General features: G+C 39.0%; 1 protein-coding gene across 1 annotated transcript; it reads left to right on the forward strand.

Annotated features, from left to right (window-relative positions):
* The first annotated feature begins 2 nt into the window (after nt 1-2).
* Nucleotides 3-26,835, forward strand: TERF1 (telomeric repeat binding factor 1). The gene is made up of 9 exons (XM_032794482.2): nt 3-342; nt 5,581-5,676; nt 8,206-8,336; nt 8,984-9,070; nt 10,443-10,592; nt 14,050-14,159; nt 18,247-18,350; nt 19,287-19,360; nt 26,092-26,835. The coding sequence occupies exons 1-9, from the start codon at nt 189-191 to the stop codon at nt 26,248-26,250; spliced, it is 1,065 nt and encodes a 354-aa protein (XP_032650373.1). The 5' UTR covers nt 3-188; the 3' UTR covers nt 26,251-26,835.
* Nucleotides 26,836-27,269: the final 434 nt, after the last annotated feature.

The raw sequence follows: 27,269 nt of genomic DNA on the forward strand, positions 1-27,269 counted from the left end.
AGCAAACAGAGGCCGGCTTTGCAGGGCGGAAGAGGCGGAGCTTGAGTGAGGAGCACGCGCGTAATGTGACGTCATTCCGCCCGTACTGCCGTTACTGGCGGCGTGGGGCCTGACGTCATTTGCGCGCGGGTTTGAAAATACAAAGCGGGGCCGAGGAGGAGCGGGTGGGAGCGGGGCCTCGCGGGGAGATGGATGGGGAGGGCGAGGTGTCCCCCGGGTTGTTTGCGGAGACAGAGGCCGTCGCCGCGGGCTGGATGCTGGAGTTCAGCTGCTACGCGCTGTGCCGGCACTTCCGGGAGGGGCGGACGCGGGACTTCGAGCGGAGCCGGGACACGGCGCAGGGTGAGAAGGGCTGAGCCGGAGGCGGCGCTGGGGAAGACGGGTCGCGGCCGTTCCGTGATTGGAGCTTTTTGTGTCGTCACAGCTGTAGCGGCCGCCGCAAGAACCGCTACAGGTGCGCCGGCAGCGCGCTTGGCTGGGCCGCGTCTCGTGTTGCCGTGGGGAGGCTTCCGGGCGCCCGCTCGAGCGTGGCCACACAGGGCCCTGCCCCGCGTTGCCTCTTGTCACCGACGGAGCTGTGGCCCCTCCCTGCTCTGACCCTGGCCCCAGTGCAGCTCGCGGGCTCCCCCCCCCCTTAGGATTCCCCAGTCTCAGGGGCGAGTCCCCGGTGCCACTAACGGCCCCGCTCCGCTCGCTGCCGAAGCTCAGTCTAGTGGGCGCTGTGCCCCAGTCCAGCCTCCGCACTCCTGTTCGCTGCAGCGCTTTGCTGGAGCTCGCTGCGCCCTGCAGATTCCCACTGCCCCTGCCAGCCGCCGCTGGAGGGCCTCACGATTGAACGTTTTTTTCTTCCCCCGATCAGGTCAAAAAGTGAAACCTGTGAAAAGGTGCCGGGAAAAGGCTGCCAGGAATGTGCGTCTCATTCTGAAAGGCGCTTGTCAAGTTCGCCACCTTGCCTCAGGCAGGAGTGAGGTTGACAAGAGCCTTCCCAGCTGGCAGCTCGGAGACGTCATCTTGGTTTTTCCCACCGAGCAGTTCACTTTCCCGAGGAAAACTCCAACGAGCTCTAGGTAGCGCTTACAATGAGATACACTTGTGAAGAGTAGTTTGGGCTTTTCCCAAACGTTTGTTTCAGGGTACAGACACTTGTACTTCACCCTAAGGATCAGATCTGTGGGCATGTCTAGGTTGGAAAGTTGTTTGAGGTTATGTTTTTCAAGGTTAAGTCATTTGAAACAACTTATTTCCAAACCAGTGCATCCACTTTAAAATGTTTAAGAAGCTTCATTTAAAATTAAATTAAAATGCAGAGGCCCCTGGACTGGTGGCCAGGACCCAGGAAGTGTGATTGCCACTGAAAATCAACTGGCGTGCCGCCGTTGGCATACGTGCCTAGGTTGCCTACCCCTGTATTTAGTCTAAAAGATGCACACGCTAAACAAACAGGCACACAAGCTCTGAAGTGCGTGAGCATCTAAATGTACTGATGAATCTCACCCCCACCAGTGACACATTTCAAACTATTAGCAGATAACAGTTTAAAGATTTGACACGCTAAGATGGGAAGAAAATGACTATCTGTATCAGAATGTGTTACAGAACACAAGGCAGTATTCAAAAGTGTTAAAAAAACAAACAGGAGAAAAGAATGAAGTTGTGTGTATGTGCTACAAATGGTGGTGGCCCAATTATTAAATGTAAATATTTATAGGCTAATAGTTGTAAGCCTACAAGAGTAAACCATTAATTCACATGAAAAGTTTTATTTGGGGATTAGGGAGGTTGTTTTCTTAAACTCAGAGGTGGAATTGTGTTTTGAGTTCTGGTTTAGTTTTGCAGCAAACCACCATTGATGAACAGAATTCAAAGCATTAATCTACTGAATGCTTTTTCCTTGCATCTTTCCATCCACCAAAATAAGCCATAATATTTACCCAGAAAAACTGAGTAGTTTTTTGCAGTGATTTTCACCTGTTTTTGGTGTTGTAATAAACACTGATAAATTCCCAGGAAAAATAAAATAAAAACTGAAAATGAAGGGCCCTAGATATTTGGCAAACGTGCACTGGGGCGGGTGGGGGTGGCATTGTTTGTTTTTTTTGGGGTCCACCTTCTTCCCATCCCCACCCAGCCCCCCAAGCATTCTAGGAGTGCCAAACAGTTCTTGGAGAAATTCACTAGTCTGGTGTAGTCAAGGGCCACGTCTATACGACGCGCCATTTCGGCGCGTTAAAATCGAAAGCTCTGGGTTCGATATATCGCGTCTCGTCTAGACGGGGATATATCGAACCCAGAGCGCGCTTACATCGATTCCGGAACTCCACCAAAACAAACAGAGTTCCGGATTCGACTTTGCGAGCCGCGCACATCGATTCGGCGCGGTGAAGACGGGTGAGTAACTCGATTTTAGATATTCGATTTCAGCTACGCTATTCCTGTAGCTGAAATTGCGTATCTAAAATCGAATTTCACGCGTCGTGTAGATGGGGCCAAGATCTGAGAAGGACAACTCTCTAACTGCTTCCCCTATCTCTGAGGATATCTGCTGAGAAACTCAGAGGAAGGGTCATAGTGCATAATCAACTGAACATGAGTTTCTAGTGAAATGCTGGGCTAAAAAGGCTAATGTGATCCTTGGTTATATAAACAGGGAATATTGAATAGGAAGGTTGTATTAATCTGTGGTGATCAGACCAAAGCCAGATACTGGAATACAGTTCTGGTGTCAGCAATTCAAAACGGATGTTGAAAAATTGGAGGGAGTTCAGCGAAGAGCCATGAGAATGATTAAAGGGTTGGAAAACGTACCTTATCATGAAAGACCCAAGGAGCTCAATCTCTTCAAGCTCCTCCGTTACCTTTTCTTTGATAAGCTGAAGAAGCGGAGGAGCTTGATCGGTTTATAAGTACCTACGGAAATTTGATTGTAGCAGGCTCTTCAGTCTATAAGGCAAAACTATAACAAGGTCTGGTAGGTGGAAGTTAAAGCTAGACAAATTCAGACTAGAAATCTGCAAGCTTTTAAGTGTGATGGTAATTCACCATTGGAACAATTTACCAAGGGCTGTCATGGAAAGCTTTTACATTAAGATTGGATGTTTTTCTAAAAGATGTCTTGTATTTCAAGCAAGAATTAATTTGAGGAAATTATATGGCCCATGCTATTCAGGAAGACGAGTTACAGAATCTATGAACCAGTGCTGTTTGTGCCATGTCTCTCAAGAGAAACTATGGACCAGCAAAGTTCTCCAGTCTTGGTTTAAGCAACCTAAATGTTGTATTTCTGGTTTTGGTATAAACAGTTTTTTCCAACCTGCTGCAATATTTGTCTGAAAATCTTGCATTGAACTTTTATTATTCCAGTGTGTCACAGCATTTTTAACAATTTCTGAAATTCTCTGTTCTGTTACTTTAAAGTACATTGATCAATTTATACCCAAACAATATGTCAGATCTAACTGCAGTTCCATTCATTTTCATGTAAGTGGAAAGTGCTAATGTACAGGAACAAAGGCTTTTTCTGTCAGTTTGAAGGAAGGGGAGAGACGGGAAGGAATGCAAAAATCACGATAAAGCAGTGATCGTAGCTATCAATAATAGGACTTGTGGTTGAGAGAACTCTTCCTTTCTCCACTCCCTTGAAAAATTTCCACATTTGCTTCCCTCCCCAGAGCTAGATAGAATTCAAGCTCTACATTGCTTCAAGCTAAAGTCAAAATACACTCTTACAACTGCACAGGACAGGTTTCAGGTCAAAGATCTGGAAAACATACAGCTGCTGAGGAAACTGGAATGTCTTTCACACTTGAATAGGTCCAGTGCAAAGACTTTTAGTTTCCATTATGCTTCCTATACCTAGAGAAATACAATTCTTACACATTACCTGTACTACAGTTATTTGAAATCTCCAATTTTCTTTAAAATCTTCTGAACTCTGGCTCCATCTACAGGATACAGTAGCTAAGGAATGCATTATTTGTATTATGGAAATCATTATCTACAACGTCTCTACATTACAAATGTAAAACTTAAAAGTATTTGTATTTGAGACAAAGTTTTTTAGTTTGTCTAGCCTGTTTTGGCTGAGATGAGGAAGGCCACTAAAGTAGTGAGAATAAATTGTGGAACTATGTTGCTATTCAAAACTATATTTCTCTAGCTGAAGTCTAGAGTTACAGTAGTCCCCCTGCTCTTGTTCCCCCTGTCCACACTGCAGTAGAATTGTAAAGGAAGCCTGAAAAGCAATACAGTATTTAGAGCTGTGTTGGGTAATAAACCAAGGGCTTTAAAATAAAGTAATTTGTAAACGCTATTAAATTTGTAGAGCCTGTTACAACTTTCCCCATGGGCCATGTCTTACTACCATAAGCAAGTACATTAATTTGATTTTTGCTTATGTAAATATATCTTAAGTAAAATAGAATGACCACTGTCGCATACAGTGCGGTCTAGTGATAACACTGGGCTTGGGAGTCAGGAGCTCCCACATTCGAGCCCCAGTTAGCACAAAGTACATACTTAAGTGCTTTGCTGAATTGCTGTTCTCCAATCCCGGCTCTGCATCTGATGCTTGTGTGGTCTTGGACAAATTGCTTGACCTTGCCCCACCCCTTCCCATTTTACTTTTCTCATTTGACTACTTACCCTTTGTGTTGTGAGAGTTCATTAATTCAGTTTGTTCTGCACCTTACAAATAAATATGAACTTTATTGAGGTTATATGCACTGTAACTTTACCTTGCTGTTTTATTTATTTTTAATACTAAACTGCACGTGTATATTAAACAATGTTACAGTGCCATCCACTTCTTGAATCTGGTCTTTTTAGCCCAAAGAAATATATTATACATCTCTTCTTTCTACTTACTTGACTGACCCTAATTTGGTCTTATTTCTAATTCTAATGAATCTGTTTAGACTGATAGTCATAAGCCATGGTGCTTCAATTACTTCTTTCCAAAAACTACTTTCACCCTAATAGGTATAATGGTAATATATGCCCTCCTTTCCTTGTGAAATGTTGCAAGAGGATTTTCCTTGCTTGTGCTTTGAGATGTTGCTGTTGCTATGGTAACACACTTGCTTTGTCAGTCAAACAGCTACACTGAATTGTTTTTCTGGGTAATTGTATTTCCTTTGTTCCTTGTTTCTGAAGTAGCACATGGCTTTGGGATATTACCAAAAATGTCTTTGAAGTCTCCAGTTGTATTTTATTTCTCACTTAAGATTTTGAGCAAAACAAAAGCTTTCATTTACATGTGGTATTGTGCGATTCTGAATTTAGCTAAATATTTTACAGAATATGAACCTCTGGTGTGCTCCATCACTTCTAGTTGCTGCTGTAAATCTCAATCTGTCTTAAATATGAACTTCATTACATCCTTTTTGTAATGGAGAAGAAAGTTATTTACTAATGCACTTTTGAAAATGACTGTTAATACTTTTTTAAAGCATTGACATTGGTTAGACTAGTAAAATACTTTAAATCTGATAGGTATGGCAAGTTCTGTGCCTCTTTTACCTCTATCCACAGTGTGGCACTGCTGGAACAAAACTGATTTAAGTTTTCTCTTTCCTTTTTCAGCTATTATTAATGGACTGTCCAAAATAGCTACTCATCAGAGGAAAACAGTGTACCTGTGTCAGTTTTTGACACGAATTTCAGAAGGAAAAACACTTGGTATATATTTCTCAGTTAACTCTTATTTTTAATGTAATTCTGTTTTTTAAAACGTTATTTGGATGAAGCTGATATGCGTTTCTCCACTCAGTTGGCATGGTGCACCAGATGAGTTCTTCCTTGTCCCCCAATCCCCACTTTTCTTAGTAACTGTGAATAATTAAATTGCTTTTCTTAGGTATATATTTTTCACCTGATTACATTCAGACAGTGTTCAACTTTTTTTTTTAAAGTTAGTGTCTGTTTTTCCAGTTATAAAAAAAAAATCCTGTGTTATCAGTACTGAACACTCCCATTTGGCCTATCTTCGGCCCCCAGGGCTCTTACAGAAAGGTTGGTAGTGATAATAGACTTGGGTTGCAGGGGATTCACCTGTATACCCTTCTGGATGGCCTCTTGATCAGAGCTCCATCACAGTGAAGAGCACAAAGGGCCACATCTTGGATGTTGAATTTCTTCCAGGTATAAAGCTTCATCTGTGCCAGGATAAGTTCTCTGGTGCCATCCAGTATTATTTTCTTGTTGCAAAGCCACAGAATACCTATCATCTCACTATGCTTCCAAATGCTAGGATTCCTGGTGTCGTGCATAGGGATTGCTCCATGAGCACCATTGCTCATGAGAAGTCTTCAAGCCTTCATAGTAAGGGTGTGGACCACTTCCTCAATCAAATATGGATTCCTTACAGTGGTGGTCAGCCCACGACAATGTGTGCAAAGGCATGTCTATCTGCCTTCCAGATCCTTCAGTCCTCACAAGCACTGCAGATTCAACAAGTGTGCCAAGAGCACAGCGCATATCCCAGAAATCAGCGCTGTCAGCCTTGTCTATACAAGAGCCTTACTGCATGTTCCCAAAGGACAGGGTGGTGGTCAGGACACTATAAACCTTCCTTCATTCTGTCCAAAACTACAACATCCATCTGAAAAGGCATGGCATACTTAGATTATCAGAGTTCTTCTGACATCTATCTCAAGCATACAGAATCCATGAGAAGCTTGTGCTCCTTGTTTGTGTCCTTCCACTCAAGATACCAAGGGTCCAGAGCTTCCAAGTCCTCCATCACTAGGTTGATTAGACCAGAGTCTCTCTCAAACTTTCCAGACTACTGTACTCCTTTCAGAAGTCTGAGTTTTGCATACGCCTAAGTTTCACCTCGCTTACAAAATCAGACATAAAAATGTGAAAGTGTCAGTGCATGCTATAACTGAAAAATTGCTTACTTTCCCATTTTTACTATATAATTCCAATTGATTTTGTAATATAAATATTGTACTTCAGCATATAGTGTATAGAACAGTATAAACAAGTCATTGTCTGTATGAAACTTTAGTTTGTACTGACTTCACTAGTGCTTTTTATGTAGCCTGCTGTAAAACTAGACAAATATCTAGATGAGTTGATGTACCCCCGAAAGACCTCCGCATACCCCCAGCGGTACACGTACCCCTGGTTGAGAACCACTGGATTAGACTGTATTGTGGAAGCTTACAAATCATCCACAGGGATCCCTGAAAGGATCAAGTCACACTCCATGAGATCTTTAACTATCTATTGCGTGGGACGAGCTAGTGGATCCACTTCTGAAATTTGCAGAACAGCCACTTAGTCTATAGCTGACACCTTTTGTTAAGCACTACAAAATGCCTTCTTTGGCAGGAAGGTGCTGTAAGCAGTGGCCCAGAAATAGGCCAGACTCTTATAAATGTCAAAACAGGAGCTTTTGAAAGGCCACTAGTTGCAACTAAGTTGTAAGTTTAGTAGTAACTGAAGCAACAATATTGAGAGAGAGATGGAAATGTATGTTTATATATAAATATTTCTCTGTTCTCTGAAGTTGAGGGCACTTCAGTTTTCTTTGAGTCTCCAGCTATGCTGCAAGTGATATTAAGTGTGGCTGACTTTAAAACGTCTATTTCAGGAGGAACGATATTCTGCCTATAATTAGGAAAGATATGAAAAATAGAGGAAAAAACCCTTTCAAAACTAAGGAAGATACAGAGTAGTATGTGGTATATGCAGAAGAGGGCAAGTCAGAATTTAATTAGTTGAAATTAAGAGGAAAAACTGAGCCAGATTCCAGGTAATGTAAACTAATATATCCAAAATAAATACAGTTCATACAAGCAATCATATTTAAACTTAATACCTACGAGCAAGAATACTGAGCTAATCACAACACTGAGAAGTATAACTTGCTTTAAAAACAGGCACAGTAGTGTGGTCATCAGTATGTGGGAGGAAGTTCAGTTCCTGTTGTGTTTTGCTAACATTGAAAAGACTCTAATTCAGCTCTGCAGAGCACATTTGAAGAAAATGTGAGACAGCAAATCCTCCACACACTGAAAATATTTTGAAGAGATACGAATTTTTAAAACACTAATATTCATTAGGCACAGTTTAAAAAAAGTACATAAAATTAAATATATTTAATGTGATAATTTCAGCTGTTAGGAAAATGGTGTCATGCTATTACTCTTTGCCACTTCAGAGGTAGCTCTTCTAAACTTTTTTCATTTTCTCCTTAAGGTTATCACTTTGAAAGCGATCAGAGAATTTCACCTTTGGAATCTGCTCTGTCAATTTGGAAATTGCTTGAAGAAGAGCAAAGCAAACCAGATAAGCTGCATGAAGATATTCATCGCTTAATTTTGATTCAGGTATATGCATTGTTCAAAACATTTATGCAGACCAATCTAGTAATTCACATACTCAAAAGAAAACTGCCCGAGTTCTAGTTCAACTTACACTTTATATGCAAATGGGATGAGGTGTAACTGCTGTTGAAACCATAATTGAGAATTTCAGGGGAAGGTGCGAGGTATGCCACACTAGACAGTTGTTGGATAATCTGCACTTGAAAAAATTTCATAAGTCAACCTCAGTTGGGGGTGAATAAGTCCTCAGGCATGGGGTCATTTTTTAGTATTAACTATTTCTGGATAGTTCTTGCCATCCATATAAATGTCCAATCATTCTTTGAATCTTGTACTACTTGTTTGTTTCTTACAGCAAAGTACTTACCCACACTGTACCATAGCTAGATGCAGAAAAATAACAAAATATGCACCCCTTTTTAATGAACTCACTTGCTCTAAAATAATAGTAAAAACAAATTTCTCCCACTATAATATCTTATGGGGACTCAGTTAAAATCTGAATTTAAGTTTTAAGTAGGAGACCTATCTTACTATAGATTTGGTGCCTTGTAAAGCTGCAGAAATTTAAGTTTTATACTTCCAGATTTCCTAAATGGTATTGCATTTTAGTATATCCTGTAGATATAACTTATTTACCCTCATTGTAGGCTGTAGCCGTCCACATAGAGAGAGGATATTGTAAGGAAGCTACAGAAGTCCTTGAAAGACTATTTGCAGAATCGGAATCAAATAAGGTAATAATGGTAACTTCTGGGTGTCTTGGGGTTTTTTGGAGGGGGGATGGGGGCAGGGTTAAATATTTTCACCTTTGTCTAGAATATGCGGGGGGGCAATAAAATCAGGCTGTTCAGTTTGGGGTATGTTGTTTGCCATGTTCACTCTAACAGCTGGCTCACTGAGAGTGGAGGCTGAAAGTAATTATCCAGGAGTAGACAATATAGCTTTGTCTAGATTAGGATTTCACCAGCATAACTGGAATTCAGTGAACAATTTTAGTGATTCAAAAGCAGAAATAGAATCCACCTCATTCCTCAAGTTGGTGCAATTCAAACAGGAGTAAAGAGTAATAAAAACTTTAGTCTCTAAAGCAGATACTCGTCATACTCATGGGGAACAGATTTGATCAAAAAATTTCTCATTTTTATGTAGTTTCTTATGAGCAGAAGTACAGTCTAAGAAGAAAAAGAACCTTTAGTAAATATTCAATCACAAGCCAGGCATGTATGATTGTACTGAGAAACAAGGTAAATCCATGCGTTCCTCTACATGGATTGTGATCGGTTCCATAGCAACTTTGCATTTCCAAGAAACTTAAATGCTTTCTAGAAGCCTGGAACCTGAATTTTATTCTGGTCGTACTCATGAGTTTTCCACCTGAACCATTGCAGAGTGCTCTATTCACTTCCTCTCTTATAAAGGATATTTCCACCTTTATGGGGGTGTCAGTTACCACAAATTGCAGCACAAGGAGGAGTTGGAATTTTAAGCTATGTCAGCTTCCATAACATGAATCTATAGTACTGTGTACAGGATTTGGATGGCTGTTGTCTGGAGTTCAGGTCACATCTTGACCCAACTTTTTCTCATTGCTTTAGAACTAATTGGCTCTTCTTTTTCTGAATATTACTAACAATTGCTAACCTCTTCGAGTGGTAATTTGCAGAGGCAATAAAAGAGAAAAGAGGTTATTTACTAACAACTGGAGTTCTCTGAATTGTCTGTTCCACTTTTCTCTTCCCCATTTCCTTGGAGTCGTAGGACTGGCTTAAAGAAGGTGAAGAGGAAATAAGGGTTATTTGGAAAGTTTTGGAATCCATAGGTTACAGTTTAATGTTCATGCAACCCAAACTCCTTGAAATGGTTCTGGAATTCATAAGGCATGATACAGAACCCAAAATAAGGATCTATGTAGGCAATACCTTCAGAGGACTCAGTTACTAGTAAATAGCCTTCCTTGTACGCTTTTGATTGCCATTCCCAGCCAATGCACAATAGATATTTGAGAAGTGATATTAAGCATATTATAAAATATATTTGCAGATGTTGCTTATATAATCAGATATAATACATGAATTTTTGGTATATTCTGAATTTTCTTTGTTATAGGCTTTAAGAATGAAGCTGGCCTTAATAATTAATGGGAACAATCCAGATCTGCCTTTTCTTCAGAGCTTCAGTTATAATCTCTTGATCAATAAAATCAAGTCTTACATTGATGTCTTCTTGAAAGAAAACTCAACAAACTTTCTAATCAAGGTATGTTGAGTAAACGCAAAGCTGATAAACTAGTAAAAATGGTACATGCTGAGGCAAAATAAAGGGGATGGAAAAAGTCCAGGAGATGAGTTGAACTAGAAGAGGACCTTGAGCACTTTTAGAGAGAAGAGCCTTACATTGCCACATGTGGTTCTGTTAATAAAAAAGGCAAAGCATGTGCTTGACAGAAGAATAGTAGAATAAATTTCACAAAAAATATTACAGAAAATAGATTCTTAATGTGGGAAACAAAAGTATTGCACAACAAGCTTTGTTTTGAAAGAAATACAAGAAAATAAGAATTGTATGATTAAAACTGGATCCTTTTAAACTTGCGTATGAATAAGAGGACCACTTTTTGTCATCTAGAACAGACTGTTTAAAAAAGTATGAAATAGCTAGTTACATTTTTTCTTTAAGTCTATAAAACTTCTAGGATTATACAGCTTAGATATTTATTGTAAATATCAGATTAAAGAATCTAATTATTTTCACTTCCTTCCTATTTGAAATCATTGTTGAGATAAACACTTCTACCACAGTTCATCTTCAGGATGACACTTTAATAAAGTCCATCTTTTACGCAGATATTGAAAAGAGATGTTAATGAAAACTATACCTAGTCAACAGTGAGGGGAAATTCTTTAATGTGTGCTTTTATAATTGAGTAATTCAGAGGATTGCTTCTAAACTTTTTGTGTGGTATTTAACAAAGTTAAAGAGAGGAACAAGTCTTTAAATCAATAAATCTGATCTTCTCTAACTTTTTTTTAGAAGCAGAGAGCATTCAGAGTTTTAAGTACACTTAAAGTATTTAAAATGGCACTGTAATATGGGGGTCTTTATCTGCTAATGACCCCTTGCAGGACAATGGGGAACTACACCAACCTGTCCCCATTGTTCATTGTGCTGTCACACCCAACTCTGCATTTTTCAAGTCATTGTCAAGAACTGACCCCTCCTGGCCAGGTCTTCAAAAGTCTGTCCCCTTAGGCTAATAGGGAACAGAAGTTGTGTGACTCCAGTAGGAGCTAATCAGTCCTAATTGTTCTGGAGGTAGAAGCTTCTTTTAAAAAGACCCTGGCTAGGGTAGGTAGGGGAGCCCAGGTGCATCCACTCCACTGGGTTCCAGCCCAGGGCCCTTATTAGTAACAGCTAGCACTAGCCCTTCACAGACCCTTGCTGTTCCCTGAGTGACTTCCTACCTCTGTAGTCTTCCCCAGCTTCTTGCCCTTGTTCTCATCTTTCAGTAGGTTGGTTTGTCTGTCAGCTTCTTACCAGTATACTGGAGGGATCCTTTCTCTGCTGTCCCTCTGTCTCTGCCAGTTGCTCACCCCCCTGCCTTGCAGCCCTTTTATCCTCACAGCTGCTGTGGGGCTGCCAGTCAGCTCTGGCTGAGCAGTCAGTTGCTTTGTTCTAAATTTTTTTTAATTGGTTAAAAAAATTCAGATTTCGGTTAGGGCACCAAAGGAAAATACCTCTAGATAGTTCCCTGCTATTGCTATGTGTCTGTTCAGTAGAGGTGAGAAAGGAAGACCTAGGAGCTCCACACCAAATGGTCTGAGGCCCACAGTATATCACTCCCCCTTTCCTACCCATCCCTGTTAAACTCTTCAGGAGCATCACTGAGGTTAGTGCTTTCAATGTCTAAAATGTCTAAATACTTTCTGATACATGCAGAGGAATCCTGGGGAGCAAAGAGCCCCCTCCTTCCATTGCGCAGTCAGGTGCTTTCCCCTCCTACACATATCCACGGACATGCCTGTACTTCCCTGGCATAGAGAAGTCCCACAACTCCACGTCACTTGGCTCCATTGTCCCTTGGTACGATGCAGGGAGGTTAGTAGGGCAAAGGGTGCATATGTGGGTCAGAGTGAAGGGTGTCTGTCTTGACTACCACCAAACTCAGAATCTTCAGACATGCAGCTGCTACTGCTATTGGCGAACTCCTTGCAGGGGCTTAAAAAAAGCGAGTAGGTAAGCTGTGCCAGAGCAATGCATAGGTAGTGTTATCAGGCTAGTACTGAGACAGGAGAAAGTGCCATCAAAAAAAATCCATCTGAATTCATACACAATAAATGGGGAGGTATTTTTTTCAATTTGTCAGTTACAATCTCACATTTTAACTCTAACAATAATAGATACAACATTTGCAGGCACAAACATGATTTTCAAATGTCCCTCTAAATTTTCAAACGTCTGACACATTGATGGTTTTAAATAGCTGACTATTAATATTACATTTTTTCTGCTTCTCTCTCCACTTGCCTGTAAACACACACATATATACTGATTGCCTTAGATAAAATTTGTTACTATTACAGCCACACCAAAAGTGTCTGCTGTACACGTCGTACCAATATTCTTAAATTCTGATCTATCAGATATTTAGTTTTAAATTTAAAATGGCAAGAAAGCCAGTAGAATCTATTCATACAAGCAGTACAATTGAATCTGCCTTTAGAATAACATTTGCTCCCTTAGAGTAGCTCTAACATGCATCCCCTACATACCCTTGTTTGAACATGTATTATGTAACTATTAATGTACATAGCATCAAATGTGTTCCTTTCTTAAAATGTCTTCCGTTATTGAACTTTTGATAAGTGTTCTGATGGAACTCTAGTTCTATGCATAACCTAATGAATGCTACTTTGAATATATTTATCTTAATGGCAAAATGTTGTGTGACAGACCCAGACCAGTGGGGTACAGGAGTCTGGTAGAGAGCAAATATACTGGTCACTGGATGAGTAGTTTTCTGTTCTCTGAGTGACCAGAGCAGGGGCTGCACTAGAGTAATCAGGAACCTGCTAGAACCAATTAAGGCAGACAGGCTGATTAGAACACCTGCAGCCAATCAAGGCAGGCTAATCAGGGCACCTGGGTTTAAAAAGGAGCTCACTCCAGTCAGGCATGGGGGAGCCAGAGGAGAGGAAGTGCATGGGAGGAGCTGGGAGCAAGAGGCACAACGAGCTGAGAGTGAGAGGGTGTGCTGCTGGAGGACTAAGGAGTACAAGCGTTATCAGACACCAAGAGGAAGGTCCTGTGGTGAGGATAAAGAAGGTGTTTAGAGGAGGCCATGGGGAAGTAGCCCAGGGAGTTGTAGCTGTCATACAGCTGTTACAGGAGGCACTCTGGACAGCTGCAATCCACAGGGCTCTGGGCTGGAACCCGGAGTAGAGTGGGCCCGGGTTCCCCCCAAACCTCCCAACTCCTGATCAGACACAGGAGGAGTTGATTCAGACTGTGGGGAAAATCACAGAGGTGAGCAAATCTGCCAATAAGTACAGGACCCACGAAGGTAGAGGAGGAACTTTGTCACAGTTACTTTGAAGAAATTTCTAATAGTAACTACTTTAGTATACCTAATGTGTTGTGACAGTTAATACATGTTGTTACTTAACTGCAGTTTGTGTTCAAATAAATGCATCACTTGCTCTTACAATCCTCACAGGCAGCCACAAAAGAGGTGGAGACTAAAAGATTGGAAGCAACAATTTCACTCAATAAACCTGAAAATACTATTGAAACAAATAATGAAAGTAATTTGGAAACAGAACAAAGGTTTGTAACTCAGCATCATACCATAACCATATAAGAATTTATCAGTGGTGTTTGAAATTAGCTTAGCGAATAAAATGTACTTTGTTGTGGGTGGCAATTTGTGGGAAAATACTATTTATTTTATTTTTTATTTTTTAAATCAATGTTTTAATACTCAAATTTAAGTGAGAGATAGAAAGACTTATCTATTATCATGTAAATAAAACACTATTATAAGCAAGAATTGTTTTATTCTTTTTAGTGATAAAAATTGTCTGAATTCCATTTATGTACAATATATTAACCAACCGTAGTTCTTATTTTTTGTTTTTTTTATTAGCATGGGAGATTCTCTCTCTATTGCGAGATGTAAGGTTTTTGTTGGTGGGAGCGGGATACAAATGCAAGAAACAATGTGGGACCAGGTATTAAGGGGCAGGATGGGAGCAGGATTAAAAAATAGTCCCATGCAGGGCTCTACTACAAGGAGGTAAAAGAATTCTTCCAAAAGATAATGGCCAACAGAAAACAAGTTGGTAGGGTTTGGCACGGACTTGGTAAGTATTTGGTGAAGATGCACATTTTTAACTTTAACAGATCTTGTCAGAGACAGTTGTGACAGTTTAAAAACATAGAAATCTATTTAATTTTTCTTTATGCACAAGCTTTTTTTAGTCCTGCCCTCCAAATTCAGGGCATACTGGCATATGAAGAAAAGAAAGCAGGGATACAAGGGTTTCATGCTCTGGTATGCCTCTGACAAAGTGGAGAGGAGAAACCCATCCTTAGTTCACTGATGACTCCAGTAAATGAGGTTGTCTGTCTACTAGTTGTGATCATAGTGTAGAAAGTAGTTGGGTCTCTTTCAAACCAGTAACCTAAAAAAAATGATTTGGAGTAGAGCAAACGGTTTAACTTCTTAAAGCTTCTGTTTGAAAGCACTGACATGCTTTTAATAATGAGGGATGTTGTGGAAGTTTGACTAAACTTGTACATTTGGATGCCATTCAGCTTTCTTTCTGACTAAATGTGCTGTGGTGATTATTGAAATCCTAGATCTGCTGCAAGTTCTTTCTCACTGAGAAAGATTGTGGGCTAGAAAAGATTTTCATTGTGGATGTAGACCTCACTGCTACTGTTTTATGCTTGATCTGAACATTTCACTAAGGAAGGTAACCTGGATGCAGATTAGACTATACTAGTGAAGAGTAATTATAAAATGTAAGGATGGTGTCTTATACTGATTACATCTGAGAGAGTGATAGAATACAGGATAGGGAAGATTTAGTTGAAAAATACAAATGGTTTCCATAAGTTATGTATAAGAAGGATTTAGAATTAAAGTTTGAAAATATGGGCATAGTACTCTTTGAAGGACTTTGTTATAATTAATATTTCAATTTTAAGCATGTATTTAGTCACATTGTTTTTTGGCAGGCTGAGGTACTGCCACTGGTCTTTTTTCTTTTTTTTTTTTTTTTTTAAATAGGCTAATAATAGGTCTCTAAGGAGGTTAATGATTTTACATAATTAACCTTTATATACTTTGTTAGAAGCTTTCTTAGGCCTGGTCTATACTACGCTGTTAAACCGATTTTAACAGCGTTAAATCGATTTAACGCTGCACCCATCCACACTACACTGCTCTTTATATCGATTTAAAGGGCTCTTGAAATCGATTTCTGTACTCCTACAAAACGAGAGGAGTAACGCTAAAATCGATATTACTATATCGGATTAGGGTTAGTGTGGACGCAAATCGACATTATTGGCCTCATTATTTTACAGTAGCTACCCATAGTGCACCGCTCCAGAAATTGACGCTAGCCTTGGACTATGGACGCACACCACCGAATTAATGTGCCTAGTGTGGATGCGCACAATCGACTTTATAATATCTGTTTTATAAAATCGGTTTAAGCTAATTTGAATTTATCCTGTAGTGTAGACGTAGCCTTAGAGAGGGTCAGGTCACTTGGCTAGACAGACAGGTTGAAGTCTAGTGGATGACTTTTGGCTTTTAAACATTTTTATATTACTTTTTTAAGTAATCTAGAAGATCAGAGAAGTATTGCAAATGAATCATCAGAGAATGCAAGAGAACATCTACAAAAGTAAAGAATTTTTTTGTTGCTCTGTCTCACTAAAGCTGGGTGAAATTTTTATAGCGAATGGTAAATTTGCCCAAAAAAATCAGTTGCTTGAGGCAACCACAAGTCTTTGAGAATTCAGCCCAAATTCTTGAATATTCTTGACTGATTAAATAAAATGAAGAAACAAATTTTGAAAGTCAAAACAGCTTGTTCTTCTGCGAGCGATGGCATGTGTCAATTCCCCTGTAGACTTGTGTGCACCTCCATGCACAGATGTTGGAGATTTCTCTTACTCATCAGTACCCATCAGGGCTGCCTGAAGGCTCTTTGTGACCACACACCACTACATGCTGGTTTAAGAGGGTATCCCCCTCAGTTCCTTCGTACCGTCAGAGATGGTTGTCCAGAATGTACTTCTAAATGGTAGAAAACCCTCAACTAGAATCACTTACCCACCCAAGTGGAAGTGCTTCTCCATTTGGGCTCGTGAGAAAGGTATGTCTCCTCAAAAGCATCCCTGAAAGCTGTGCTGAACTACCTTCTAGATCTAAAACAGAATGTGACCATTGGTTCCATAAGGGTACATTTGGCTGTTCTCAGCTTTCCATATACTGGAAGATAATAGGCCCCTTTTCTCCTACCCCATTGTTAGTCAATTTCTGAAGGGTATGGCCAGATTGTACCCTCAAGTGCAGGAGCCCATCTCTCCTGGGGATCTTAATTTAGCCCTGACTAGTCTAACGGGACTCCACTTTGAAACTTTCGTGACTTGCTGCTTCCTTCACCTTTCCATGAAGGTAGTATTCCTAGTAGTGATCACCTCAGCAGAAGAGTTGGTGAGCTGAGAGCTCTAGTATCAGAAACACCTTATGCAGCTTTTAAAAGAATAAGGTTTATCTCTGTCCACACCCAAAGGTCCTTACAAAAGTAGTCTCTAATTTTCACATTAACCAAGATATCTGCCCATGGTTTTTTCCAAAACCCCATCACCATAAGCATGAAGAAAGATTTTACTCACCAGATGCAAGAAGAGAATTAGCTTTATACCGAGTGGCACCCACATTTAGGTCCACTACGGATGGACTAGTGATAGGAAGAGTGTTTGTGCATGTGACAAATAATACCATGAACTATGTAATGCCACAGAACAAATTAAAATCAACAGGACAACATTATGTGCACACTAAATCTTTCCAAACTTCCTTATCAGCAACTGCGGCAAAGAGCTGTAGAGTTAAGGGCAATCCACTTTCATCCCAGAGAATCTCCTCCTGGATCTCTCTGCATCCATTTGTGCTACCAACTGTGTAACAAAACTCCATCTCCAGAACCAGCGCATTCCACTAGAGCAAAAACAGCTTCTGCAGATTTCCTGGCTTGAGTACCAATTGTTGATGTGTAACGCAGCGTCTTGGTCATCAGTCCACACTTCCACTTCTCATTACTCCATCGACTGTCAGTGCACAGATGATGCCAGTTTCCATAGCTGTTTGCTTGTGAGCCACCTACAGAGAAAATGCACATGTGCAATCACTCAAAGAAGAAAGTTATTTACCTTTCTGCAACAGTTTGAGGTGTATTCCACAACCTACCTGCCTTCCCCTCTCTATTGGAGTCAAATGGATACAAAGAAACAGAAGCGTTGGGGTGGCTCTGCCTTTATACCAGCACGCAATGCCACGTGGCAACAAAGGGCACTCAAGCCACTGGGGGGGGAGTGGAAATCTGACATCTTTGCAAGAGGGCGTGAACACCCCTCTAGTGGAATGTACACGTGCAACACACCTCAAAGAACAGCAGTTATGGAAATGTAGGTAACTATTTCTTTTGAAACTTTCTAAACTAACAGTTTTGAAATGTCCCTTCAGATTCATTTTGTTTTGACAAGGAAAAAAATTCAGTTTGTTGGAAAAAATTATTAGTTCAGTGACCAAACCGAAAAAACAGCTTGCATAGTTGTCACACGTATTCTGAATGTTTCAGCAAGTGTAGTTATATCTTTATGTATCTTGCAGGTCACGCAAACACCTTTATTCCTTAGCACAGAACACCCTCTGGAAGCTAGAAAATGTGCCTTCTAATGAGATAACAAAACACAGAAAAACCAGTTGTCTTCAAAGTGAGTATACTGTAGGTTTCATTAAGACTTGCGATACACAGAATGCAATATAACGATTCACAGAGAAATTATCTTGATGCTCATGGGCTTTCAAAATATTATCTCCTATATGACTATTTTCCTCCCTTGGAATTTGCTACTAACTTGTTCAAGTAGTCCACCATTTTTTGTCTGCCTTTGGAACAGGAAAGCAGCAATCACGGTGCCTCAAGACTCTGCCTGATTTCAGATTTGGGGGCCAAATTCTACAAATTTTAGCTCTTAAGTTTTAAAATGATTTGCGGGAACAACCCAATCAAAAGATCTAGGAAACAGTTGACCATGCTGTCCACTTCATGATTTCTTGCACTTTATATTTTATTTATAAGAAAGCAGTTAGTAGTGCCTGTCCTGGATTTCTCCCCAGAATTACCCTGGGGAGAGAGACTTCATTTTGTTGGGGGGGAGGAAGAAGAACCAGGTAGGCAGTGACTAGCTGTGACAAAGCTGCACAGATTCAGAATGTTAAAATAAGCCACAGGGGAGATGGGTAGGTGGACAAAGGTGCATGTAAATAGCTACAAGGTAGATTTTTTTTTTATACTGTTTTATTTGTAGTAGTGGAGAAATGTTTGAATATTTAATAAACAAGAATTCTGAATAGTGTTAAAATAAAAGTAAAATTCTTCTACTGGTACAATCTCTTTCAGGAATTTAGTGGCCATTTGTAAATATTCTTTCCTGAGTACCCCCAACAGACGGTCAGATTCTGCACTTTGCTTATCCTGTATAGATGCTTACAATAGTCCAAAATAGATGTAAAAGGCTAACAAATCGAATAGTAATATTCTACACTCACTTCGTTCTTGCTTCTCACGGGTGTAAATGTTACAATGGAGAATTAAGTTCAGAATATTGACATTTATTGATCTTTATGTGCTTAACTGATTAATTTAGGTCTCAGTGATTTGCAGAACATTGAAAATGATGGGAAGTCTCTGTCTCACAGGCAAACTGACCGAAAGAAGCAGGTGTGTATTGGTTTTTATACTGTAAATGGACCTAAAATTAATCTACAAAATGTATGGGTATTCAATTAGAGAAAATGTAACATAACATTCTTTCCAGCTTCAGTTACTGTGTAGTACGTTGCTAATACTCGTGAAACTCAAACTTGCAAAGTGTATTGTTTGTTGCTATTTAGGGTTTCAGCATCCTGTGTCTTTTTTCAAACATACACATTACAGAAAACTAAGTCATGAGTGAAAAACTTTAAACTAGACAATACCTAATTTACATTATCTAGGTTATAGGCTTCAAGACAGCAGTTCCTTGCAGGAGCTTTGGACAAGCCAGCATCAATGATTTTGTCACACAGTGGCTTAATGTTGGGCTGTCACTTTTGGCCTGGGCTACACTGGAGGGTGGGCGGTGGGGTTCGAACTAAGATACGTAACTCAGCTACACTATTTGCGTTTCTTAGTTCAACTTATCTGGCCGTTCTCACAGCGCAAGTTGACTGCCGCGGCTCCACAGTCAACTCCAGTTACTCCTCCTGCCAAGGTGGAGTACGGGCGTCGATTTGGGGATCAATCTATCACGTCCAGATGAGGTGCGATAAATCAATTCCCTGATACATCGAACACTACCTGCCAATCTGGTGGGTAGTATAGACGTACCATTAGTGAACAAAGTGCTCCGTTGTAAGGGTGAAAATACATAATTGGAGTTTTCAAAGTAAACCTATTACAGTGGTCTAACAGGCAACTTTCCATAATGCTGCATTTCATAAAGGCCGATCCATGAAGAAAATATAGAAATCTGTAGTCGCTATTTTAAATGCTAGTTACATCAGACACAAGCTAAAGTACCACCTAACTTTGGAAATCCTAGAAATGTGAGTTTAATATAGGGATGTTTGCTTGGGAGCAAGACTCTACTGTTCTGAAATAATACATCTGGTATACAGTTAACTTTCTGAAATGACTGCCATGATGACCTTTTAAATAAAGCTAAAATATAAGCTTCAGTTTTCAACATAGAGGAGCACAGAAGAGACAGTCAGACAGCACAAGATTGTTGGAAATCTTGTTTGAGTCTCCAAACTGTTTACAACAGTCTGACACAAGCTGATTCATCCTTCTATCTTGAGTTCATCAGGAAAAGATGAACTTATTTTTGTGACTCAAATTTTTAAGAATAACTAGAGAAAACAACTTTCCTATCAGTTTACTGTAGATATATGTCCATCTAGCACCTTTATTCTTCCCTTCCTTAACAGCCTATATCAAAGTCAAAGTACTGGTTTAAATTTACAGGTACATCCAATCCTCAGGTTAGACCATCTACTAATAAGAGATCCATTGTTAAGCCACCAACATCCATACCGCAGAGACTAATGTGGTGCCTGTATCCATATCTAAAACACTGAGTTGAAACACAATTTACTTCAAAGCAATGATTAACTGTGGCAAAAACTTTACAAGTAGTTACGGGACTGACAGTCTCCTTAGAAGCTACAGATGTTTCATCAAAACAAAATTTTAGAGGAGCACATTGTCAATGTATCTGTTTGCCTTAAAATATTTATTCCCTTCTTACAGAAACATAGCCAAATGGCTCAAAGCAATGCCCTCTTTCCTCTTATTTCATTACTGATGAAGGTAGCAAAAGCTACCACTTTATGACATGAAGAATATTGGCACATTGCCACATGATGGAAAAAACCTAAACAAAATAACTTATACTGCACCTGGTCCTAAGTTTTCACTCCCCACTAATATGGAAAAACTGTATATATTATCAATATTTTGTTCTTTGCTATGGTAGTTGTGCATCAGTAGTTAATTACAAATCTTTCCCAGACTTGTGCTGACTTCAGTGATGCTCGTGCACAGATACCTTAGGAAGACCAGAAGCTATGATGGTTAAAGTTGTTAACTATACAGTTAAGACAACCCTATTAAAAATGCAGAAACCCAACAACATACGGAAACAGATAAAAGGTCGTAGGGGGTGGGAAAATTTTGTTAAACTCCTAAATTCTTATAAAGAATGAAAAGAAGAAAATTCAAATTCTACGTAATTGCTCTCATGAACCTATAGAATTCATACTTTATCTCCTTGCTATTTCTGTGCAGTAGCCTTTGTCAATGGGATCTCTAATATCAATATTACACAGCAATGTTTTTGATATTCCAGAAAGTTGTCTGCTCAGTCACATAATTGTGGGTTATATAAGACTGTCTGCATGCATGAAAGAATGCTGTGAATGTCACAAAGGATTGTTGACTTTTAGAACTCCCTTTTCCATGCAGTCCCTCTTTCAATGTTGGCTTTCTTTGCTTTTGTTTTGTAATGGCATTTCATTGCAATGGTTCAGTGCCCGTTTTCAGCCTTTCATAGCAACGTTTTTCAATTGAGCTACATATTTCAGTCTGATGCAACACCATTGAAAGGAGAATTCTATCTAATTTCTAAAGCCTTTCAATAGTAAATTGAACTCTACAGATGCAAGTGCTACTTATTTAGGGTGCTAGAGGGCTCCATTTTATACCCCTTTTTTGTGTGAGAAGTCCTTTAGTGACATAAGTAGCCCCACTGATTTCAGTGGGGCTTGCTGCTGAAGCAAGGGATCCGGAATTGGACCTTTATTTGTGTCAAAGAAGAAAATTCAATTGGGGGGGGGGGGGTGGTGTTTGTGGGGATGATTCAACTTAACTTGCAAGTATGTGTAATGCTTGTTTCCAAACATGAGCAATTACATGTAAAGGATTTAAGAGGAGTTTGTAGTACCTAATCACAGAGGATTTAAACTGTTAGCTTTGCTTTTTGTAACTATTTGTCACCAACTTTTCAGTTGTGGGTCAGTGCTGGCTTGCTCTTTTTGTGGCCAATTCACCATTTGGCTTAACAGGTGGTAAGTAGCAGCATTAACCTGGAACATCTCTAGCTCTGAACAAATCTAAGCTATTGAGTCTCTCAGTGTTTGTAGAGTCCTTCATCCTGTATTTCAGGAATGAACTTTGGAAGGGGACACTCAAATTGTATGAGGAAGCTTGACATTTTAAACTATAAAATCCAACTTATTTGAAATAAAAATAAATATGTTTAGGAGAGGAACTTTTTTAGATTGTAAACTCAGGGTGGGGACGGTGTGGTGTGTGTTGGTTTTTTTACAGCACTTACCATAGTGAGGCTCAGGCTTTGCTAGCCTATTGGTACCTTCTGGATGCTATCACACAATGTGATTTTTAAAATAATACATACGAATGAGAGGGTCTGGTGGCATAAATCATGTAGTTCAGTGTACTAGCACTGCTGTGGTTATCCTTCTGGAAGTGCTACCAGAAAAACTCACCCTTACAGGGTGGTTCCTTTATCACTAAAACTCTTTGTTATGATCCTGGGGTGAAAAATGATGACTGCTGAGAACATTTTAGATTTACATTACAAATGTGTTCACCTTATGAAAGAACAGGGCAGAAGCAGAGGGAGGTAGGATCCAGTTCTGAAATCTGCCAGTTATTGTTAATGCTGTTGCCTAGTTCTCTAGCAGATATAGAAGCTTCTCGGCTCTCTGTGAGCTCAGATCAGGTGTTGTATCGTGCTATAAGGATATGCCAGTTTCCTACTCTAAGCAGCTTACAGTGTTACCTAATATGTTACAGCAAGGGATGATGCAAACAATAAAATATTTGAATGAGCAAGATAACAGTAAAAATTAAAAGATCAAGGGGTATATTTTAGTTCCCTCTTACTCTTTCTGTGTGGTTTGAAAATCAGTTTAATTCATTGTACTGTATATAATGCTGTTTGAGAGACTGGTAAGGTTCAAGAGTGGACATCAGCATTGGAAGGCTAGCTAAAAGTGAGTCTTTAGTATGGCTATAAACTTCCAAATGGCTGGCGTCATTTTTTCATGAATGAAATGGTACCTGCTAGAGCTATAAAACTGATTCCATTGGCTTCCCATTTGTTTCTGGGTGGAATTTGAGATGTCTGAACCTGAAACATAACAGGCTTTATAGTTAGTGTTTTAAAGGTTGGCCCTCTCCATGCTTTACCCTGAAAGTTGAGATCAGTTGGGACACTTGAGCTGACAGTTCTCCTAGATTTGTATGTCTTGAGAGCAGGGAATTCCCAGAGGAAGGGCTATGTTCTAGATTTTGCTTCTCCTATTTATCGTTCCATTTGTCCAAAAGAGTTAAGTTGCTGTAGTAGTGTATTACAAGAACATTGTGTGGTGGATTGCTTTAAATCACCAATTTTAATCATGATTTAAATAAGTAAGCAGGAAACCTTTGATTTTAAATAAATGTGTATCTTTTTGCTTTTGTACTTTTTTAGGAAATAACAAAAAAAAAAAAAAAAGGTTGACTCTCATTGGTTGGTAACCATTCCAACATTTTGATTTTTCATCTAAGCTACGTTTGGTATTACTTTTTACTAATCAGGAGGACACACCATATCTATATACACTTGTTTAAGAAATATCTCATCTTTCATTTATTCAGATTAATCGTTTTTATATTATGTTTAAAAATGGTGGAAGATGCATTTGTGATTTGAGTCAAGCTCTAGTTAGATGGAAATTCTAATAACTAAAATTGCACACAAAAATAGCATTTTAAATAGTTTTATTTAATACAAAATATAAATATGCTGGATACATAAGGTTTATCAAAACAACTTAGTTTTGAATGAAAAATATATCTGCAGTTAGTAAATTGAACTGATTTTCCTTTAAGATTTTAGAACTAATAGAGCTCATACTCTCACACTGATCATAGATCAGAAGAAGAAGAAAGCTTTCGTGGTTTGAAACTTCCAGTTGTTTCTTGACTCTGAATAAACTTTTCAGTCACATGGGCTGCATGAGCAGTTGTGCAGCACCACCACATGCCAGACACAGAAATGAAATGGCATCCTCCAAGCAGTGTGACCTCACACAAACCACACGTACAAGGTCCTACCGTACAGAGTACACCATTTTGTAACAAAGTGACATCCTCCATGCAACATAACCTCTCACACATGGTACATGAGAAGTCATGCCATGCAAAGGATGCCATTTTGTAGAGCAGGTCTCTGGTATGTGCAGCATTTCACTGCAATGCTCTCTATGTTCCAGGTAGCTGCTGCTGGGGGAGTGGACACCATGGGCACCAGAAGTGGCTCCGTGGCCGCCAGTTGGGCCACTCTGAACTAATAATTGAACTGAAATAGTTGAATGAACTGAAATAAAGAATGTTTTCTTTCTGCACATACAGAAGAGGCTCCTGCTGTCGGAAGTTAGTTTAGCACTTCAACAAAGTCTGATTCCAGGTGCTTAGCCTGTGACTTCCATCAGTTTTTTATTGATCTTCAGCATAAAATTTGTGCTGCTTAATATTTTTAGTTTAGTTTAAATTATTTTAATTATAGGAAGTTTCAAATTGAATTTTAAATAGGTTTATTTTAAAAGTATACCCATATTTAAATTAAATCCACTTTTAATTTTTTTAGATCCTGGATTTTTATCCAGCTTGATTCAGTTAATACTTTGGTCTAATTTTTGTTTTTACTGTGTGAGTGCTAGGTGATGGTGCTGGTGTCTTGTGATATACAAGACAACAGACTAGATGACCTGGTTGTACCTTCTGGTCTCTAACTCTATGACTTAACACCTTTTTTGAAGGTTGAGTTGAGAGTTTGTAGCTTCATTGGGTTTGAAAATTCTTGTCATATTTGATAACTCGATGCATTTTGTATGTTTAATTTTGTACTTGTGGGCCTATGATGATAGTTGCATTAATAACAAAATACACTAAATATACTGCTGTAGTCTTAGATTAGTTTAGACATAACATGGTTTTCTGGTTAGTGCACATGACTAGATGTCAGATGGGTAGCTGCTTTATGACCTTGAGCAAGTTGCTTACTGCCCTGTCTTAAATAATACACAATGCTTGTATTTAAAATCCTGGATGAAAAATACTAAACATATGAAAAGAACTAATATTTGAAATGCCATTGGTGTTGATACACAGCATCTCCTTTTGATACTTATTTTTCAAGTGAAACTCACAGAAATAGCAACCTATGTATTGTATTGACAAGTACTGTTTAATGTCCTAATGGTCATTCTGTATGTCGATTTAATACTAGTCCTGATCATCACTGATAAAATTTTCAAGAGCCTGCCTAGCTTAGGCTCCTTAGTAAATTTTGAAAGCCTGTGGGTCATTGGGTAGAATTTACAAAATGCAACTAAGTCTTTGTGACATTCTGTGTGAAACTTCAGCAGCCCAAATTTATTTATTCTAAAGGATATCTACTTATTCTTTAACGTTTGAACTGGTAACCTTTAGTGTGGATTTATATAGCCTCAGGTATTGTGGTCCTTGAAAGAAAATGACGAAACCAACCTAGTGACTGGTTTAAAAAATTTATGCTGTCTTACAGTTTGAGCAAAATCTTGTATAACTGCCAGCACTTCACAGCAGATGTACAGCAAGTGTAGTCTTAATGCTTTGCTGGTAATGTGCAATAACAGATGTGTGTAAATCCTTCAAACCCAAACAGGAGAATATCTCCTAAAGGATCAGATGTAACCTGGAAATGTAGAATTGACCTACCTTTAATGTAGCATTATGTGAATGCATGTAAACTAATGTGACACACAAATATTTTCATACATTTCTGGTATTTAAACTAAATGTGTCAAATTAGAACTTTCTACGTAGAAAACTTAGTGTACAATTTTTCTCTTTTTCTAAAGCGATGGACTTGGGAAGAAGACAGTAGACTGAAGGATGGGGTAAAGAAGTTTGGAGTGGGAAATTGGACTAAAATTTTGATTCATTATGACTTCAACAACCGAACCAGTGTCATGTTAAAAGACAGATGGAGAACTATGATCAAGAAAGACATTGTTTAGTTGGACAGTGAGAAGTAACTTCAACTCTTGTACCACTTTTCCCATGAGGATAATGTTTGGACATCTATCTAGCTTTTCCCAATAATTTTGGTTATAAAGTGTTGAGCAGTTTAAGTTGATATAAAATAGCTTCCTGTGTGTGAATTCATTCTTACAGTAATGTAAGACTAATGTTTCTCTCTCAATGAATGTATATAATATGAAAAGCAATAAGTGATAAGATTAAGAGCTTACATTATATCTTTTTTCCTTTAGAATGTTTTAATTTGAATTTTTTTAATTCTGCAAAGCACAAGGTACCATAGCTTGTTAGTTCTGGTTGGGTAAGGTAAAGTCTTAAAACTAGCATCCTGACAGTGGAACCAGAACTATAAAAGGTATACATCATCTGTGTATCCTCTCTTGTTTGCCATCTTTTATGTTACATATCTATACTCTTATCTGTATAAAGTGGATGTTTTCACTCATAAAATGTCAATGTTTTAGTTAATTTGTAAAATACTAATTGTGTAATATTAAAGATGTAAATAGAATGTAAAATGGTAAACTGTATTTGTAGTCTTATAAAGATATTCATCATTTCCAGAGCATTTAGTGATAGTCACATCATAAAGGCTTGCATCTGCAATTACTGTGTGTGATCCTCAAAGAGAATCAGATTAAAGTAAGTCATGCAGCATCAATGTGATGTTTTTGATCTCTGTCCAGCATTTCATTCTTGAGATATCTTGGTCAAAGTGGCTTGTACACTTATTTATCTGCAGGCATAATTGCACAAAAATCTTGAATTGCTAATTTAAGATACTTTCCAAATTATCTGCAAGTGTGTGGGTTTTTTCTTTGGTTTTTTTGTAAAGATGCCATTTGGAAGTTCCCTATGCTGCTGGCACAACTGAAAATTAATCTTAGTTCTTTCACAAAAGAGGAAATTGGGGTGAGGGTAGAATGAGTGGGGAGTAATATTGTGAAAATACCTATTATTTGCAGGTCACTTAATCCTCTTCTGGATCTTTCTTCTC

The sequence above is a fragment of the Chelonoidis abingdonii genome, chromosome 2, assembly GCF_003597395.2.
Source record: "Chelonoidis abingdonii isolate Lonesome George chromosome 2, CheloAbing_2.0, whole genome shotgun sequence".
Lineage (NCBI taxonomy): Eukaryota > Metazoa > Chordata > Testudines > Testudinidae > Chelonoidis > Chelonoidis abingdonii.